We start from the raw sequence: 20,117 nt of genomic DNA, 5'->3' as shown, positions 1-20,117 counted from the left end.
TCTGTGATTAATGCATGGACAACCAGGAAACTGAAAGAACAAAGCAGGATCTCTAGGGTGTCAAAATGTGCAATTCTATTGCAGTCTGAAAGGGTGAGAAATGAAAGGAAAATAATGATTTGCACCTATGAGTATTTGCAAACTAAAGAGCCAAACTACAGGTAATGATGATTAATAACAGTCTGAGGTAAGTAGAACTAGACTGCAGTCAATCCCTAGATAATATAAGGTCAGTTGAAGGGGGAACAGCAGACTGGGCACAAAATTTAGAATCCATTTTGCAAGGATTTGTAACCTCAAAGGAACATACAAAATAAAAGATCTGCTAACCTTGGGCTTAAACCATTAGAGACATAGATATGGCTCAGTGTTCAGAGGCACAGATGAAATTTTCTAATCCTGTACACCAAATTGCTCTGAGGACCTTTTTCTTTCAGCAGTCTGACCAGATATTCCCTATGGACCATGGTTAATGCCACAATTTCCCTTAGTGCCGCATCTACCTATAAATCACACACAATCAGAAAGAAAATAAAAGCAAGCTAAAGTACTTGCATGTTTTTGTCAGGGTTCTGCATCAGCATAGCTATTTTTACAGAGAAGGAGAGAGAACAAGAACAATATTTTGAGCTTTGAAAGCAATTGTGATCTGCTATACAAAACTCATCCATTAAGTCTGATAGATTTCACTTCTTTTATTGAAAAAGTTCTCCAGAACTCAATAAATACAAATAATCTTCCTACAAAAATTTATAAATTTTCTGATTGGTCAATGTGTCTGGAAAGGATTCTCTAGATTAATCACCATTCACCTACAGAATTCTGCCATTGAAGTCACAGGGAGTTTTATAGCTAAATTCATCTGTGGCAGAGCTAGATTAACCCATGTTTCCTTATAAATATTATCTGTTAAATTATCTGTAATTAAATTATCTATTAAATTTTAAAAGGTCTAAATATCTCCTCAATATAAATCTTAAGGATTTGCTACTGCTTCTAGGGGAATGCTTCTCAGATATAATACATTTTTTTAGACTCGTAGATATTTCTAACCATACTGACCCCTTTGGAGAGTAACAAGAAATCCCTCCCTCCCTCCCTTGTAGGCATGAAAAAGAAATATATTCCATCTCATTCCTCTTGAAACTCTTACTTAGCTAGAAATGAATCTGTGCATAAATATCTGAAGCACAAAATGAAATCTGAAGTCCTAGAAAGAACGGTGTATCTCATTACACAGGAAGGAGCAGGATTTCCTCCCACTCATCCCCAAAAACATTTTTGACACCACTCACATCACACAAATATAAAGACTACTTCATTGTGCAAATGATGCAAGCTATGCATTTTCTGTGGCATTAATAGCAATTGATTTTTTTCTGAACATTTCTGAAATTTCTTATCAAGCAACAGAAAGGAAAGCAAGTTTTATGTGAAGGAAGGACAATTTAGGGCCCAGACATTTTTTTCTCTATCTACAAATACAATATTTACCTTCAGTTTCTGAAAGAAGTGTTAGATGCAGCAGAAGAGAAGTGCTGCTCCCCTCCTCTCTCCTACTGAAGTTGGTGATAGGAAACAGAAGAATGCTAACATAATAAGTAGATACTAATTTAAGTGGACACAAGCTTAAGATTTATTGACCTGAGAGCAAGAGGTCAATATGTATTCAGAGAACAATAAATCTTTATACTTCGTTCTAACAGATGTTAATCCAATGTATTATTAAATCCATCCTATTAAAGCTAATTAGGCTGTGTGTCCTCATGAGCATTGTTGCCAATGGTCATCAGTATTGCCTGGGTCATTATTACTATGTTTTGATAACTAAATCATATAATATTCAATAAAATTAAATATATGGGGATAGAAATGTTTATTTTTCTCTAGCATGACTATATTAAGTGCATTTCATTAGGTTCTTCTTCATGCTGCTATAGACCTTTCTTACATTCTTTTGCCAGGACCAGCACAGCTAAGGAATCAAAAGCTCTGTTTAAACCGCACAATTTTTTAAACTTTTTTCATTTGCCTTAAAAACCTGATGCTCTTAAAGCCACATCCATCTACTTGTCATGCTCTAGGCAGGTCAGAAGGAGAGACACAAATCAGTAAGTAGCTGCTGTTAGGGAAAAGAAAAAGAGAAAAGGAAAAAGAGCCTTACTCCTAAGTATAACTGAAAAATTCCTTCTATTTTGGAGTATTACAGTGCTTTCCATCCTCACATTTCAATGTACTTCTTAGATAAGAAGAAATACTATTATCTCCACCTTAATCTCTGAAAGGAACTGAGTCACACAGAAAGGAAATAATGACTGAGATCTTAATCACAACTCTCCAGCCAACGCTAGACATCACTCAGGTACATTAGTGAGCAGGACAGGGTATTTTTAGTGCAAATTTGCCTTGCAAATGCTCTTGCAGAATACACACAAACTCATCCCATTTGGGTCAAAAAGGATTCCTTCCTGGAGGAACCTCAGCTGAACAGCAGCAGCAGGATGCAATGCAGAGTGCTCCCTTGCAGTGCAGATTCCAGCTCCTGCAGTGGTAGCGCTCCACAGCACACACCCAGGGCTGCTGACTGGTGTGAGCATCACTCTTAGTGAAGGCTTAGTGAGGGATCACAGAAAATTAAATCATGGTCACTTCATCTTCTTTACACCTTACTTATCACAAACACAGACTACCATTTCCCAGGTTCCAGCTCTGTATATTGACTTGGATTGAACTTTGACAATATTTTTGCTTCAGGACCCACGCTGTTTACATATTCTAGTTGGTTATTTTTGTAAGTCTTTCTCACATAAAGGGAGCAACAGCTTGAGAGGAAGTGTTAGGTACATTGAACTGTACAACATGTTACCCAGAGACACAGCCTTCAGCACTGAGGATAAAATGTGGAAGCAGGATTCCATTCCCATCATTTTGGCAGTCTAAAGGTTAGACATCTACCCTATTCTAGCCATCTAGACTTCGGCTTTATTTAAGGCAGAAAAAGATGCACTACTAGAGAGTGATTCGTCTCATCCTAGAATTAGACAGGCTCAGTTTGAAAAAGCTTCTCTCCTTCTACATGGGCTTCAGTGGAAGACCTGTGCCTAAGTTTTAGTTGGCTAACACAAGGTAAGATGAAGCCCATGCAGACAGTTTATCTTGAATCAAAGCTATCTTAACCCCATGCTCCTCTCCTGTTTCTAACTAGTGGACTGACCCAAAAGCTGCACTGGATGAAATACAGAGGGAGGATATCCAAAGTATTAGAAGATTCAAGGGGAACCGAGTGTGGAAAATGCATTATGTGACGCTTAGGTGAAGAACCGAAGGTGTGGACAGGGAGAGGTCAGGAGGATGGGGGAAGGTGAGGAAAACCCCATGCCGCAGTACAGGCTTGGGGCAGAGTGGCTGGAAAATGGCTCAGTGGGAAAGGACTTGGGGTTGCTGGTTGCCAGCCAGCAGTGTGCCCAGGTAGCCAAAAAGGCCAATGGCATCCTGGCCTTCATCAAAAATAGCGTGGCCAGCAGGACCAGAGCAGTGATTGTCACCCTATGCTCAGCAGGCATGAAGGCACACGTCAAGTCCTGTGTTGTGTTTTGGCCCCTCACTACAAGAAAGACATTGAGGTGCTGGAGAGAGCCCAGAGAAGGGCAACAGAGATAGGGAAAGGTCTGGAAAGTAAGTTCAATGAGGAGGTGCTAGGCAGCTGGGGTTGTTTAGTGCGAAGAAAAGGAGACTCAGAGAGCACCATCTTACCCTCCATAAGTACCTGAAAGGAGGATGTAGTCAGATAAGGAGCAGCCTCTTCCCCCAGGCAGCCACTGACAACACAAGAGGAAATGGCCTCAAACTGCACAAGGGGAGGCTCAGGTTGGACTTCAGGGGGAATTACTTTACAAAAAAGGTTATTAAACATTGGAATGGATTGCCCAGGGAGGTGGTGGGGTCACCATCCCTGAAGGTTTTCAAGGAACAACTGAATATGACACTCAGTTCCATGGCGGTAACAAGGTGGTGGTCATTGTAAGATTAGACTAGATCTTGGAGGTCTTTTCCAACCTAAGTGATTTTGTGCTAAAATACAAGGAAAATAAGATTAACAGGGCAGATACAAACAGCCAGATGGCCAGCACCCTTACCTATCTCAATTCTGCACTTAATCACTGCAGATTATCCTATATTCTTATTAAATCAGATTTCTTTCTTCTGTGTGAATGTGTGAACATTAATAAACTCCTAGATGGATAAGCCGGATAGCAGGACAGGAGGTCTGAATACCTGCAACGAAGGTGTCAGCAACTGGATAGACTCACTTTTCAAAACCAACTACTGGAGAAACAGGAATGTGCATACACCTCAAGACTTCAGTCCCTACCAGCTGGAGAGAATATGATTGTTTGTGGTTTCCATGTCTGTATGATATGATTTTAGATGTGTTCATGGGGATGCCAGTAAAGGCACTGCTCTCTCTGTGTTGATCTCTGCAGCCAACTGTGTGTATATCATGTATTGTGTGTGCATGTGCAGGTACGCACGTGCACATGTGCACCGCTTGGAATTTGTGTACTCACTGGACTTGAAGACAGGGAACCACAGTGGTCTCACACCTATTGAGATTGAGAAGGAGGAATGTTGCTGGATCCCAAGGCCAGCCACCTTCTGACATTGTACTGAATTGCCACTGCTCTGAAGTTTTTTCTGTGGTTGATAACCCAACCCAATCCTTCTATGATTCTGTGGTTTTCACTGAAATGGTAGGGATCTGTGCTTTGAATAATTTTCTATGTATAAAATCATTTGCATTTTATCCCAGGAGCATCCCACTGGTCCCACAAATGTACATGGATCATTAGAAAACTCGGGGGTGGAACTTCATCTGGCATGAACTTGAAATGGAACTTCGGACTAGGATTAAATCTACATATGTTTTTACCTCATTATTTTATCATATGATAAATTCTCTAAGATCAAAAACTTAAACTGCACAGAATGAGGCAATGTGAGGCTTGCATTTCTGATGCTGTTTGAGCAAGAGCCGTTTTAACCAAGAACAGTTGTGAGAATACGTGCTAACACCATCCTAAGGGCGTGCCTCAACTCTCTTGACACAATTTCCCTTCTATGTTTGGAGACAGTTTTTATAAATTTAGCACATGTAAATTCCTTGGCTGCACTGCTGCCAAGCTGGCCATGTGTACACACAAAGATCAATTTTTCCTGTAAGCACAGATTATTTGCATGCATATGTTACATATATGTATACATGCAGCTATGTAGGACCAATTTAGAATGAAAGTCAGGGCTGCCGTGGACACCTCCAAAAAACACAAACACAAAAAACAAGCCAAAGGAAAAGCTCCATCTGGTACCTGGCACAGCCCTCCAACAGGCTACAGAGCAAATGACTCTCACATCTAGCCTGGCTATAGACTTCAAACTGTTGTTATTTTACTTCACTCAGATGATTCTCATTATAACTGGGATGAGTGCTGAGTTAAAAAGTCAATGCATGAATCATTTCATCAACTCAGTTGTCTGGAATTTTGCTTTTCCATGCATTTCCTCGTTGCTACATGGATCATCAGTGTAAAACACATTGTAGCTGCATCAAATTTCCTTTTGCTCTTTTAACCCTACAATTGCCTGTGAGCAGATATGTATTAGCTGTTATCCAGCTTCCTAACCGCTGATGATCTGTGCCTTCCCTGCTTGCCTCAGAGAAGTCACAGAGAGTCACAAATATTTACACCGAGGTTAAATCCAAGGGATATCTCTTTATCCAGCTTCTGGGATAAAGCCTCTGCACTGAGTGCCTGTGTTCTGCTCAGGGAGGAAAAAAAAAAAAAAAAAAAAAAAAAAAAAAAAAAAAAAAAAAAAAAACCACCAAAAAAAAAACCACCACCACAACAACAACAACAAACCACAGATGTTCAGTTTAAGCCTAATTTAAGCCATGCCATTGCTCCATGCACCATCAGATCTCATCCATCTTTCCATACATGGAGGTGGCTCCAGAGCACTGCATCTTTTTCCATAGCCATCACCCATGGCACCTCCTCCCAAACTGGAGCAGAATGAGGGTTGTTTCCAGCAGCTTTTAACCTTGCCAGGGGAAGGATGTATGCATGTCAGTGCCTCTGAGCACTAGTCACAAGAGAGGCTTCTCCTTCCCTACAGAAGCAGATTTACACAGAGAACAAAGACTTTTCCCTGCTATTATCTTTTACTGTTCATGTGACATGCTCCTTTTAGCTGTTTATTTGAACTGTATTTATTTGGCCTATAATACCTGTAGTACAGTCCAGTGTGTTGTACATCATTGTCTTACAGACCTGTGTTTTGTACATTTCCCTCTTGCTATCTAAACACTGCACCATTGATATTTTCTACATACAGTCACTCAGCACAGTACTGTACTAGATATCCCCTTGTCACAGATCTGTCTAGGTCCACCTATTAGCCTCCATTCTGGAATATTAAACCTTGACTTTTTCAGTAAAAGAATATTTTTGACTTATTCTCTTCAGTGGAATGCATTTTTTCCAGTTACAGAATCCAAAGCACATCTCAAAATCTTTCCCCTTGAAGCAAGTAGTAATCTGAAACTATAGGACTAGAGCAAGTTTTATAATTTCAGGGTGGGCAGTACAGAAATGTTTTTTCCTTGATTTTTTATCTTATAAAAACCTGTACTCATGTTTTCAGAGTAATGCCTCCCACACACTTTTTCATTATTACCTTGTAATACCAGTAATCAATCTGTAAATTCAGAGACTTACATTTCAGTCCATAGCAATTATGTAGAGAACTAGTATATTTTAATTTCTTTATTGTGGAAACAATCCTAACTCCAGCTTGAAGTTATGGAATATTTGATGAATGTTTTAATATCGGACAGAGAAAAGCACTTCCTACAATTTTATCCAAGAACTGATTTAAAAAAAAAAAAAAAAAAAAATCAGAACAGGATATATGAATTTAGCAGCACCTCTACCTTCATCTCTAAGATGACTCTACTAAATAGATTAATCATTAATGGACAGTGAGGAAAGTTTAAAAGCTTGGCAGGAAAAACTGACAGTCTTGTGCTTTCATTTTCCAATGCCAGCTGTGATTTTGGGAAGAGAAGACAACTTGGGCTGCTTTTGATCACCATCTAGTGCATGAATTAAAGAACTGCACAGGTTTAAGGACTGACCAATTTAAAGTTGAGCATCAGCAGGATTAACAATTCTTTTCATCATTTACAGAAGACCTCAAACAGGCTTACTTAACTTGACAAAGCAGGAATTTCCAGATGCCCCTAGCTGCCTGATGAAAGTCAGAGGTTTCATGAAAACACTGTTTTCTGGTAGTCTTGACTATGAAAGAAAGCAAGACCTGCATAGTGAAATAGTGTCTTTTTTAGTCCAGTTAGTGAGAAGGACCAACACAGTTTCAAGCAAAGAGTCCTTTCACTAAGCCTCTTCCATGTGTTTAAATGCTACATTCATTTCATTGTTTTCTGATTTTTTTGTCAAGTCAGAAACACTATTTGCAAAATTCTTCACTTACAAAAATTAATTGTGTGCGTTGTTATAACTAAAAGCCACATTCTGACTGTGCTTCAACATTTACCCGTGCAATGGGGACTTCAAGGCTGGTAAATCAGTAGGATAACTGGGCAGAGCAAGACTATCAGTACCACCAGGGACAAAAGCCTCTGGTAGCTTTAGGTGTTGACCATTGCTGATGACCCAGGACAATGTGAACTACACTTTTCAACAGTACTGGCCAACCAAGGCCAATTGTTGGATAACAGACTCGATTTTCAGAAGTCATACTGTGGCTCCACCCAGAGAAACTCAGTATCTTCATCCTCAGGAACTTACTTTAAAAGACCAAAACATACCAGAAAATATGTCTTTACTAAAATAGCCTTATACCTTCAATATTAAATATTAATACTGTGAATTTCCATCAAAGATTAGCAGGAGTTTCAGGAGACATTGGGAAGAAGGCTTTGCCTGTAGACAGTAGAACAGCCTGCTTTTTAAGGGAAAAAAATGCTTCCTTCCTCCCATTTTCTTATGAGGCCAGGTGAAGGAGCAGTCAAAGATGCTTCAACACCTTGACTTACCAGTAGCCTGTAGTCACTGGTATACAATATCCACCCATGCTAATAACCTCATACAGCAACAAGCCAGAAATAATGCCTATAGGTATCCCTTCACATCTGAAATTCAGACCATAAGCTGAATTCTCAGGGAAAACAAACAAATAAATATACTAACTCCTCAAATATTATATTTGAGTGTCCTATATGGAGCGTTCAGACTCCATATAAGACACTCAGATGCCTAGGAAGAACGGTAAAATCCTTACAAGTTTCATGTTTTATTAGACACTGATCTCTCGATGATAATTGTTCAAAACATCTTATTCAAGGGAACTTCTTAGCCTAAACCTTGCATATCAATATATAACTTTAAACAAAGGATTGAAAGGGAGGAAAAGAAAATTTAAAAAAATAAAAAAAGGAGAAAAAAGAAAAGAAAGGAAAAGCTCATGCTGCCAGGAAAGTAGGAGATAAGTCATGCTTGCTGGTTTATTCTTTAACAGCTCATGCCTTTAAAATAGAGTTTGCAGTATTACTGAGGAGATTATGTTGATTTAAGAAGTGGAAGAGATTTCTTTCCCCCCTTGAAGGCAGGGGTTTTTTCCGCGACTGCACCATAGACATGAACAGCCTGAGCGCTAATTAGCAGTTCCGAGGCATTGCTGTCGTTCTGGTGCCCCCCGATGGCCAGCGGGCCCCACTACTACCTGCGGCCGCAAATCCTCTTGGAAAAGCCGTGCTCCAGAGGGGACCCCCAACCGCATGCGTAGCTCTTCAGCCGGCTGGACCCGAGCGCTGAGCCCTGACGCAGCTACGGACGCAGCAGAATTCCCATCCTTGGGATCCAGAGCAGGGCAGCCAGGGCAGGTCCTCCAGTCAGGTCCTAACCACCATCCCTAACCACTTCCAGCAGAGCCCTTTGGCAGCTTCGGCAGGGAGTCCTCAACACAACTGCCTCATAGCTACTGTTGATTGTGAAAAACAACCTGATTCACAAGCACAGACGCTACACAGAATAGTTTGCGTTGACCTTTCAAGGTCATCTGGTCCTGCAACACTGCAACAAGCAGCCCTACAACCCTGAATCTTTCCAGGGATGGTGTATCTGCAGGAATCTACATTATATTAATCAAACTGAGGTATCATGCAAGCAGCCAAGACACCCAGCACTGGCCTTGTCTCACCTTCCTTCCCCAGCAGCCACAACAGCCTGCTGCCACACGTTGACCCATCACATCCACAGACTCCAATTCATGCAACAATTGGATTTGCACACCCTGTCCCAACTCACCAGAGGGGTGCTGCAGACTCAGTATCATACATCTTCATTTCCAACCGTATTGTGGCCCAAAGAAATTATTCACTGGTCTATAAATCAACACTTCCCCCTGTGAACTCATCACAACCTGACTATACTCAGTGAAGCCTAAGGAAAAGGATGGCCACAATCACAAAGACTGTTTTAAAATGATTAATTTCCAAAAAACTTCAGGTGGAAAAGATAGATGAAGGCTTAAAGCTCTTTAAGAAGAGATTAGATGACCAAAAGCTGCAATCCTTCAATCAAGAAAGAAGACAGCTTTATCTAAAGGCCCATCCCGATTTATTGGCAAAGGGAAGATAGCAAAGCAATATTTAACAAGTTGAAAGAGGGAAGCAGATCAGATAGCAATCAATACAAATGTGACACAAAGAAAATTTATCAGAAGGAAAAGAAAACCTTGATTGACAGGACTAAGGAAAGAAGAAGCAGTTTAGTAGGGTACATTAGGGATGACTGAAGCCCTATCCATTGTTAAATCATTAAAAATGCAGGCAATCCAGAAATGTTCAATAAGCTTTCTTCTTCTGCTGGGAGGGATTCCTACCACAAATCTGATGAGCTTTCCAAGCCATCAGCAGCCTTTGGGATGTTAAAAATTTTTAGGTCTATAGGCCTGGATGGCTAAGATTAAAAACAACTCACTGAAGCTGTGGATAGTTTTTGAGGATATTGTGGAAATTTCAGAAAAAAAGCACCAGTATTAGAAGTGGTAAGGAGATAGACCTAGTGAAATAAGGATGCTTAAGTCAATGTGAACCTAAAGTTAAAAAAATAAAAGCTCATGCTGGATTTAATTTATGAGTTAAAGGGTAAGAATACATAGAAATTCTAAAATTTATAGAAACAGATTCAAAATGCAGGGGTTTGTTTTCAGTTATATTTATATCCTTGCCAAGTACCTTTTTTTTTTTTTTGGGGGGGGGGGGGGCGGTCAGCCCACCTTCATTATTTTGCTGATATTCCAAGTTTTCTTGATGATTTATTTGCACTTAGAGCATTAATAGGAAAGCCTTACACAAGCCATTTAAATGAAAAATAGCAGGAAAAATTCACACAGGAACAGCACAAAAAAATTAGGACCACACAATAGGAATGCAGTAGAACTAAGCAAGATTTTAATAACTAGCATATCTCCCCATGCAGGAAAAACAGAGCATCAATCAAACATTGCTGCTAGTGAGGCTCCACAGAGACCAGGATTAACCTTGATGCTGATCCTCACTGTTGGTTTTCTGAAAGTCAATAAATGACAGCAGATACCATGTGCAAGTGAGAGACTCACAAAGGGAGAAATACGAGGAAGACAAGCCATTGCACAGACCTGACCTGCTCAAACTCACTCAAAAGGTGAGTTATGCATGCAGAGAAAAAACCAGAGAGAGCTCAAAATGGATGACTACCTTAAAAATAGTGACCCTGAAAAGACTGTAGCAGTCAACAATAAAACATAATTCATGTGAGCTTCCAGGTCACACATCAGAAGCCAAAAATCCTTCCTGGCAAGCCACTGACTTCTCTGTAATTGTTTTCACTCTACACCCAAGCCAAAATCAGCTTTTAAAAGTTCTGTCAAGAGGCAGACTACAAAGTTTTGTAATTAGGTCATTTATGTGAATACTTTAAAACAGTCAAGACTGCTCTTAAATTCAGAGATTCCCATATCATCAGACCACTCGTTTATCTGGGATGTCAATTTGTTTTCCACAAGCCAATGGGAAAAAATAACCCAAACCACCCAAGACATCTGGACAATTTATTTTGTTCTCAAATAGTAATTTATACACACAAGAAAACTTTTCATTTCAGTATTCATCATATATACATATATATACACATACACATTACATGTATATATGTATGTATTACAGAGCCTCCCGAAGAAATACAGTAGAAGAAAAAATGTGATATGATCCACAATTTTATAAGCAAGTGCACAGGCATTAGGGAGACAATTTTATCTCCACATACTGTAGTGGAAACACAGATGCTAACAAACACAGGTGCTGGCAAGCAATAAGTAGTTCAGATGTTTGTTGGGGTTCTTTACAATAATGAAAAATGAGAAGGATGATGATGACAGCCACAGAAATAACTCAATGTCTAATGAAGACCTAAAGATGTGAATCTATTTCGTTTATAAATAGAAGAATGAGAAGTGACTTGATGATAACTTATGAGCAAAATGTTAGAGAAGTCTATTTTAGTGTGGATAAGCATTTTTTCACCACCATTTTATACAGGAAAGCTAATTATCTATTGAAAGGAGGTACCAAAGAAAGTGATCATTTTACCATTCCTTGTTGTATTCCAGTCAAGAATAGATGCCTTTATAGAATATGTGCTTATACAAAAGTCACTGGTCTACCCAGAGAGGAGTCCCCAAAATACAGAGCCAGCAAAGTGGACAATGACAGTACCCTAAAACAACCTCTAAACACATCTTTGAATATTTGTGAACTATGTTTGAATTATGATTGCAATTCTTTTTTAGAAATGCTGCATTTGCCCAACTGCTCACATCCTTTGAAACTCCACTGACATGGGAGTTCCCCACTAAGGCCTGATATAACAAATACAGTTAAATATTTCCCCAGATAGGCCAAGCCAGTGTTGAAATTGTCACCCATGTTTCAGACTACAGTGGAAGTTTACCTTTCCTCTAAGGCAAAATAAAGACTTATTCTGCTCAACAGCTGCTTTCTCTGGCTGGTAAAGAAGAAAAAAAATATTTTATTTTCCATCAAACACATGGTAACTCATGTTGTAGCAGTCCCTTAATTAAAGGTGAAACTCAGAGATTTTATTTTCCTTCTGTCCAACTCACTATAAAATGACCCAAAAAAACTACTATACTATCTCATGATCACTATTATTGCATTATGGTCAATTCATTGCTGTTATGTATTAAACCACCACTAACAGACCACACTACTACTCGCTGTTCATCCACCTGCAACTCATGGTATTCAAGTACTTTTACATCTCGAGCACTAAGAGAAGGTCCTGTTACCACATCCTTGCAGAGGGAAAGGCAGCACTTAAGAAGGTGCCAAGAAGTGGTGCCTTCCATTCCACATTGCAGTTTAACTAGTGCAAAAGCAAGACAAATCATGCATTAACAATTACATAACTGCTAAGAATGATTTTTGCTTGACCATGCTCCTTACTTTCACTCTCAGTGAGATTCATCCTATGCACAGGAGCAAGGGGAGGGATAGATCGTGCTGTTATCCTCCATATACCCTTCAGCACTGAAATACCAATTATTAGCAAGGTTAATGAATATATATATAACCATCATAAAGGAATACGTATAGCCATCACGTATCAAGCCAGTGGCTCTGGTGGGCAGTTCCCTAGTGCACCCTAAAATGTTCACTGCAAATGCTCACCTAAAAATCACCTCAGTCATCAACCCCATTCAGTTCAAACTCCCGTTGTAAAACAGATCCTTTGAACTGCATACCAAAACCCTCCCAGGGCCAGGGAGCCACAGCTTGGGCAGCTGCAGGAAGGCAGCTCTAGGAGCAGCTGACAGGCACGAGGTGAAACAATGCAGTGAAAACATGATAGTCCTGGAGGAGCACCATTAAACACCATGGAGGGGACTGACCTGGGCTGAAGGGCTGCCTCACTTCCCCAAGACCGAGGGCTCCAGATCGGCCAGCACAACCTGCACCAGCCCAGTTCTGCCACAGTCACATAATGCAGCCCTGGCACAACAGCCCTGTAATACTCAGTCAAGAAAAGTTCAAGGGTCTCAGTCTTGCCAGGATTCCTACAATTTCATTCCAAGCCTTCTTCTCTGTCAGGCCACTGCAAAAGTCAACCTTCCTTCTACCACATTTAAATAGGAAAAGAATTTATCCCTTGTGCAAACCACAGAGCAGCAAATCCAAAAAACCTTTCTGTTACTGTTGTTTTTCTGAGACAAAACTATGCATCCTCCCCATACCCACACAGTACCACCTGTGCAGCTTCAGGCTTGCAAATTATTGCTTTCCCATCACCAGGAGACCAGTTAGGATCCTTCAGAGAGACCCTGCGGTTTCTCATATGAAAGGTGTAAATTCAGAGCTGGCAGACAGATAGATCAGCTTCACAGACCCAGAGAAACTGTTCAGTGCTCCTAAGGGACCATTCTGCAGACACGCAGGACGGAGTTGAGATAGCCATGAGTCAAGTGTACTAGAGATACTCTGAAATGCTAATGTCTCTCAAGGACTGTTTTTCTCATTGGCAGAAAATTAAGAGGTGGAAGGGGCAGAAAAGGGAGCTTATTGTTCCCCTGAACATAAGATAAAATAATTTAAGTCAGTGCATTAAAATATGATTACAATTGTTATAAAAAAATAGATTATAGTGCTTTTATTCAGGTAAAAACTTAGCACAGAAGGAAGCTTCTAGGGAACTCAGCACTCCAGTACTTAGACATTCCCAGAATGCTTCAATTATTGAGTTCCCCTGTGATATATACTGGGTTTCATTTTGATCCACAGGCTATTAAACATGATCTATGATACTTTCAGAAAAGCACTAGTTTGGAGTTCAACCTGTAACTCATATTTTTTCTTCTATCATAGGTTATTAATGTGCATACAGCACTGAGAGAGCAGAATGAAGGGGTGCACAGGTGTTCAGGGGCACAGCGCTGCTTTAGGAGAACAAAGTGCATAAGGTCAGACAGAACAAACTGTGCTGAGTGTCTTCAAACTCTGCTTTCTTGTTAAAAGCAGTTCTCTTCACAGACAGGCACAAAAGGCCATTTAAAATATTAGCCAATATGTTCTAACTCCAAAATGAAGCAAAGGTAATTAGTCCCATTTAAGCAGAGGAAAATACATGCTGATTGGGCAAACAAGTGCTATGTAGTCAGGAATCTGAATGCAATTTTTCATCATCAGGGTGACCAAACACCTGCCCAGGGAGGTTATAGAGTGTCTCATCCTTGGAGATATTCAAAAGTCACCTGCACATTGTCCTGGACAACCAGCTCTAGGTATTCCTGATTAAGCAGGGAGCTCAAAGACCTGCAATGCTCCCTTCAAACATCAACTGTTCTGTGATTCCTTTTACAAGTTGTTTTTTTACAATGGAGTTACTTGAGTAACACTATATGTTATTCCATCCTCTCCCTTTCTATAATAGTTTTCTTCTATATAATCCTGGGGGATAAACACACACCCACATACATGTATATGCATAGGAACACACATGGATTTACGTTGGAACACTGCATATGGACAGTTCTAAAGGGTGTCACAGTGTTGCATTACAAAATACGATTTTTTCTCATTTCTATAGCAGTAATGAACAGAAATGCAATACTGTTCTGTGGGGCAACATGGCTCCAAGTAAGTTATTTTAGTTATGCTATTGGAAAGTGATGAAAGGTACAAACAAGGATGACATTGAAGTGCTCTTAATGCAAACAAACAAACAGAGATGAAACTCTTACATTCATTACTAACTCCCTTTTGTTTTCAATACTCAGAAAATAGTTCAGTATTTGCTTTTAAAAAACTGTCATAGTTGACATAGTTTTCAGATTAGCTTTTTCTATTCTGCCCAAACACAGAGAAAACAATTTTCAGAGGCATTTTGCCAACTGCCTGTTTAATTTCTATGAATTGCACCATTTTCACATAGTCCCCCCAAACATCCACCTTTCTGGAAAAGAAATGGGGTTGTTTTACCCTCTTGGTCTTTTCACAGTTTAAGAGATGCTTAACAACGGGTGAAAAGCATCTGCTGCTCTGGGTAACAGGTTGTATCTATTTGAAATCCATACAAATTAAAAAGTACTGTCTTTGTTCACACAGAAATAGCAAGGAGCTCTTATGCAGTGCTTAAGTGCCCTTTAGTCAATTGAGTCTGTGCAATAAAGCAGAGAATGCAGTTCCACTGAATCCCCACTACCCCTGTTGACCTATCAGTTACTAAATAAGACTTTTTAGAAGCTTTCTGTATACAAACAGGAAAATTCATTATATGTGAAGCTTTTAACAGTGCAAAGATTTGAAAATATGTTATTTTCTATATCTGAACTGAAAGTTAGAATGACCCTCAGGTCTAAGGAGGTAGCATGCGAAAATTTTAAGATACTGGACAAGTGGAACCCATGCTTTCCCTGTCAGAAAGGAGTACACCTACACAAAATATATACCACCACCACAGGTGATTTGTTTTGGTCCTGAAAACACAGTCATGTCAACTGTTCCTTTTAAACCTGAAGTACCGTATTTAGCCTGTGGCCATATGGCTCCTAGTACCTGAGCCAGCTAAGGTATTGTCGCAGAGCATTACATACCATGATGGAAACACAACTTGCAGTAATCTCCCTGGAAGGACTGGTCCTTTACTTTGAATCTGTGGGTCTCTTGTGATTTTATTTCCTAACAATACTCCTCTCCACTTTGTCTATCGCCCCCAGCTTCATTTCATGCCATTATGTGTATTACCACATGGAGAAATTATTGGGCACTCCATTATCCTTAAAAGGATTTCAAGCAAGAAACAACTAGTGTGAAATCTACTTCATCTCTGGAAATCTGAGCAATCTTGCTCTGCAGGTGGCTTGGGGAAGATGAAATCCTTGTTCAGCTTGAATGCAACATATGGAGCTGCAGCAGACTCCCTCCCCCCAGCTTTGATCGTTTCAGTAGGCTGAACACCAGGGATCAATAGACCTCAGTCCCCAGTGTGCCTTGAACACGCACAGCTCAATGTTAAGTCTCTGACAAAAGTTGCCCTGCACTCTCATCTAGTAAACCATTCAGCATCAAAATCATTGGGGTCTCTTCTCTTTGTTTTTTTTAATCCCAAGAATTGAGGTGTAGTTTTAGCAGCTGTGCAGCAGTGCTTTTAAAACAGAGTTGTTTTGCTGCCAGATGTATTATTTAGCAATGTTGATTGTTGCCTATTTGTATCAACTGAGACAGGTGCCACTGACCTAACATATGTAAGGATTTCTGCATGAATGGGACTGCCTTTAACTGGAGCCCAACTGATACTACACACCCCTGAAAAGTCAATCTGGAATAAGGGGCTAAGTAGAAAGCTAGAACAGAACTATCTATGACTCTCATGTCATGAATTACTACAGCATCACTTAGGACTCTTATAGAAAGCACGGGCTGGAAGCAGTTTACACCCTTGTCTTATTACATCTACTGTAGTTACAATACAGTCATACAAACATACCTCTGTTCTAGCCCCATACACACACCTGATATACCAGACATCCCACAAAAGAGCAAGTGTGAGATCAGGTCACTCTCACACACCATTATATGTGGCTGAAAACTAGGTAGGTGTACAACCTCACCAATGTAAAATATACACTGAAGTGCCCCGAATACCTGGGCTGAGTGCTAAGGTGAAATGGACACTGTCAAGCGCATTGATTCATGCATTGATTCCTACTTCTCCTGATGAAGACTTTTCCCAGCCAATTCAGGCCCTTAGATTAACACTACTACTTCAGTAATCATGCAAGAACAAATATAAAAGAGAACAAAAACATAGTTTCCAGTTATAAGCAGATACACAGTCAGAAACCAAAATATTCTACTTTAACAATTTTTTTTAAAAGTATGTTACTTTTGTTATTTTTTATAATCCACTTCTATGGAGGATAGGTTTAAAATAATGTTAAATACCTTGTTTAATTAACTACAGTCACTTTTGTACTGATGAGTTATATAGAACTGCATAAAGACATATTAAAAGGGAAAGTGTGCAAATCCCTCATTAACAAGGTACTGAAACACTGCTATAATTTTTCTCTGCTATTGTATTATACTGTACTGTTTCTTCTCATTTATCAAAGCTTAGACCTTTCTTCTTAACAATAACAGTCATTTATATGCAGCCAAACTACAAAAATTTTATTCATCTGCTGCTGTATATTATCCAGTATTAGTTGCAAAATAAGAGATGTTGTTACTTTAAAAAAATTAATGCTTATTTTATTATTAAACTTCTGAGCATCATTTTCTGCTGAGGGATGGTCACACTACAACGTAAATCCTGATTATTGTCATGTTACTCATTTTGTGGCTTGAGTGCTTGTTGTGCCTCTCTCCCCTAAGGTCCTTGCCTGCAGCCCTGCCTCCACAGGGCCTCCTGATCTCCCCTATCCTTGAATGCTGCATTTCTGCCCCTCTTGAGCACAATACTGAGAGTGCAGCTAGGCCCATTCTGTCAGGAGGAGATGTTGCAGCCCTTCTCTCCAGAAGTCTGTGAAATAGAAATCTAAAACAGCTGAGGATTTCATGTTAGGTTCTTTTTACCTGTATTTATAAATAATGCAGCCAGTCAAGAATCATGGCACCTCTTAGGTTCCCCTTCTGAATAATGAAGCCTTTCCCAAGGGTCCTTCTGACTGCAGATTGCCTAAGTCATGATCTGAAAGCTGCCTTTCTTGTTCTCCATATGAAAGATGGTGGAAAACCGGACAATTCCTCAAATGGCTTCCTTGGGTAACAGCCTTGAGTTTTATAGGGTGAATCTGAAGCTTCTGTTGACCTTGATTTCCCTGACCTATTTCTTCAAACAGCCACACCAGAGGTCCCATCTGACATACTGAAATGACAATCCACCTGCCCCTGGAAGATCTAAAAGAAAGATTGCCAAAGCAATCTCTTCCTCTTGTAGATTTTTGTTTGTTGAAGTCCACAACAGATTTGAAGGGTGCTTTAAGAGAAAGCAAAGACATTGAGGGATGGCACTATGGAAGGCACAACCATGACAGCCTTTCCTTCACCAATTAGCTGGTCACTTTGTCTTGGAAGCCAATGATTTGTCCAGTCTAACTCCCACATATTTCTGTGCAAATCCTACCATTTGTTTTCCTGCCACTTGTTGTGGCCCTCCACCGAAACTCACGTCAAACTGAGCTAGATGCTAGAGGCAGTAGGGTACTTGCTATCATAAAAGTTAATTATGTAAGGAAAGTTCACAGAAGCCTGTCTCTGTCATTACTCTTCAAACACACACATTAAAGTATAGTTTAATTGTTTCCTTGTTCAAGTGTAAGAAAAACTCAAAGAATGGTGTATTTTTCCACACAAATACAAATCCCAAGTAGAAATATACTTGTAGTGACATATTTGGGGCCTTTCTTATGCATAAAGCTGATTTCACTGCATTTAATACTGTGGTTATAACTTATGTAGTTTTTCTCTTGTTCTTCCAAAATGCAGAGGACAAACTTTGTTAAAAAAACCAACTGGAGGTCTTGTTTTCCCTTCCCATTCAAGTCTTATACCATAACCAGAGGGTATTTTGAATATATAAATAGTGCTGAATCTAGTCCTTGGTGTTTTTTTTATTTATACAACAAAAAACACAAGATTCAGGGGTTGCCAAGGCAACACCTCTTCAACCTCCTTACATTTATGCTTTGATATGAAATCTCTCATTATACAAATGTATCACTACACTATACAGCGTGACACGCTATTTTACAAATATGCCTTCAGAAAACAGATATATTCTTCTCTTAAATAAGAGAGAAAAGCTGGAATAAGTTTACCTTTTACTGAGGTGAAGAGAGGAGGGGCAAAATAACATTCCAAGCTATACAGGCTTTAGTAGGACATTACTACTTTAATATGACTTTGCACCTTGAGCTTTCTATTACAGCCAATAAATTTTGTATTACTTGGCCAAAAATCCTCAAAAGGAAAGGAAAGAAATAAAACACAACCGAAAAACACCAACTGCACCACATAAGTAGAGTCTAAGACTGAGATGCTAGAATTTTGTGTTATTGAAACAACTGTGTATAAAAGCTTTACTGAACCACTGGACATCTAAAATTCCAGTATATGTTTTTTACAACTACAAAGCAGGCAAAGTTTAGTAAATCACCAAAGACTTACTAGGAACCAACTGCTGCTTTTTTTGAACCTAGATTTTGAGGTCTAAAGTGGTACTTAGAAATAAACCACTACCCTTCTTTGCAGAGCAGTATTCATTACATAGTACTCTACCTACAGTTATGCTCCAGGATCCTTTGGCAAGGCCAAGCTCCTGCAGGAGGAGGAGTCTGTTAAAGACAATTACTTCTGGGTAGTAAGACTAAAGTCTGAGTTTCTGCAAACTACAAAGTGATCCAGAATGAGCAAGGCGTGTCTGGCTGGGCTAGCAGTAGCATGGCAATAGTTCCAAATGTATCCCTCCAAACTCTTCCTTGTGCCTAGCACCCTCTGTGCTGCCAGGAGGCTTTCCAGAGATGCTGTCACTAACAACCAGCCAATTCTACATCATCTGCAGGCATTTCAGTATAAGCTGAGAAAGATGACTTTTCTAAAGAGAAGATCGTTACAGGAAAGAATATGCATAGATATTTGTAGGTATGGAGAAAATAGGAAAATTGAAATTATATCTGCTTATGTGTCTTTACTTCTTCCCTCACTCAGATTTCTGGCTTGTAATTTCCAGTTCAGTTTTTCTCACCGTGACCATGTGACACAACGACCATTCGCAGCACTAAACAAAACAAATTCTACAGTGGGTCACCAAAGGAAAAGGAGCGAAATTCCCACTGGGGGGCGCATACAGCACTAGCAAAACCATTACTCCTTCATCCCGGCAGTTATGTCAGTTCCAGGTCAGAGACAGCAGCCCCCAGTCTGCAATGACAAAACAACACCACTTACAGATACTTCTAGCTAGATCTACCAGCAACTC

General features: G+C 39.8%; 1 protein-coding gene across 2 annotated transcripts in view; it reads right to left on the bottom strand.

The window, feature by feature from the left end:
* Positions 1-20,117, bottom strand: part of GADL1 (glutamate decarboxylase like 1) — an 82,842-nt gene that overhangs the window by 11,648 nt on the left and 51,077 nt on the right. The window contains exon 15 of one of the 2 annotated variants that reach the window (XM_040083087.2): positions 19,958-20,059. The exons of the other annotated variant lie outside the window; for it this stretch is intronic. Within the exon in view, the coding sequence (XP_039939021.1) occupies positions 20,039-20,059 (21 nt within the window). The 3' untranslated portion in view covers positions 19,958-20,038. Of the gene's footprint in view, positions 1-19,957; positions 20,060-20,117 lie in introns of those variants that run through there. 2 annotated transcript variants of the gene reach the window in all.

Source organism: Hirundo rustica, chromosome 1, assembly GCF_015227805.2.
Source record: "Hirundo rustica isolate bHirRus1 chromosome 1, bHirRus1.pri.v3, whole genome shotgun sequence".
Lineage (NCBI taxonomy): Eukaryota > Metazoa > Chordata > Aves > Passeriformes > Hirundinidae > Hirundo > Hirundo rustica.
The sequence above is the reverse complement of the archived record's forward strand: the minus strand, read 5'-3'. Positions and strand labels throughout refer to the sequence as shown.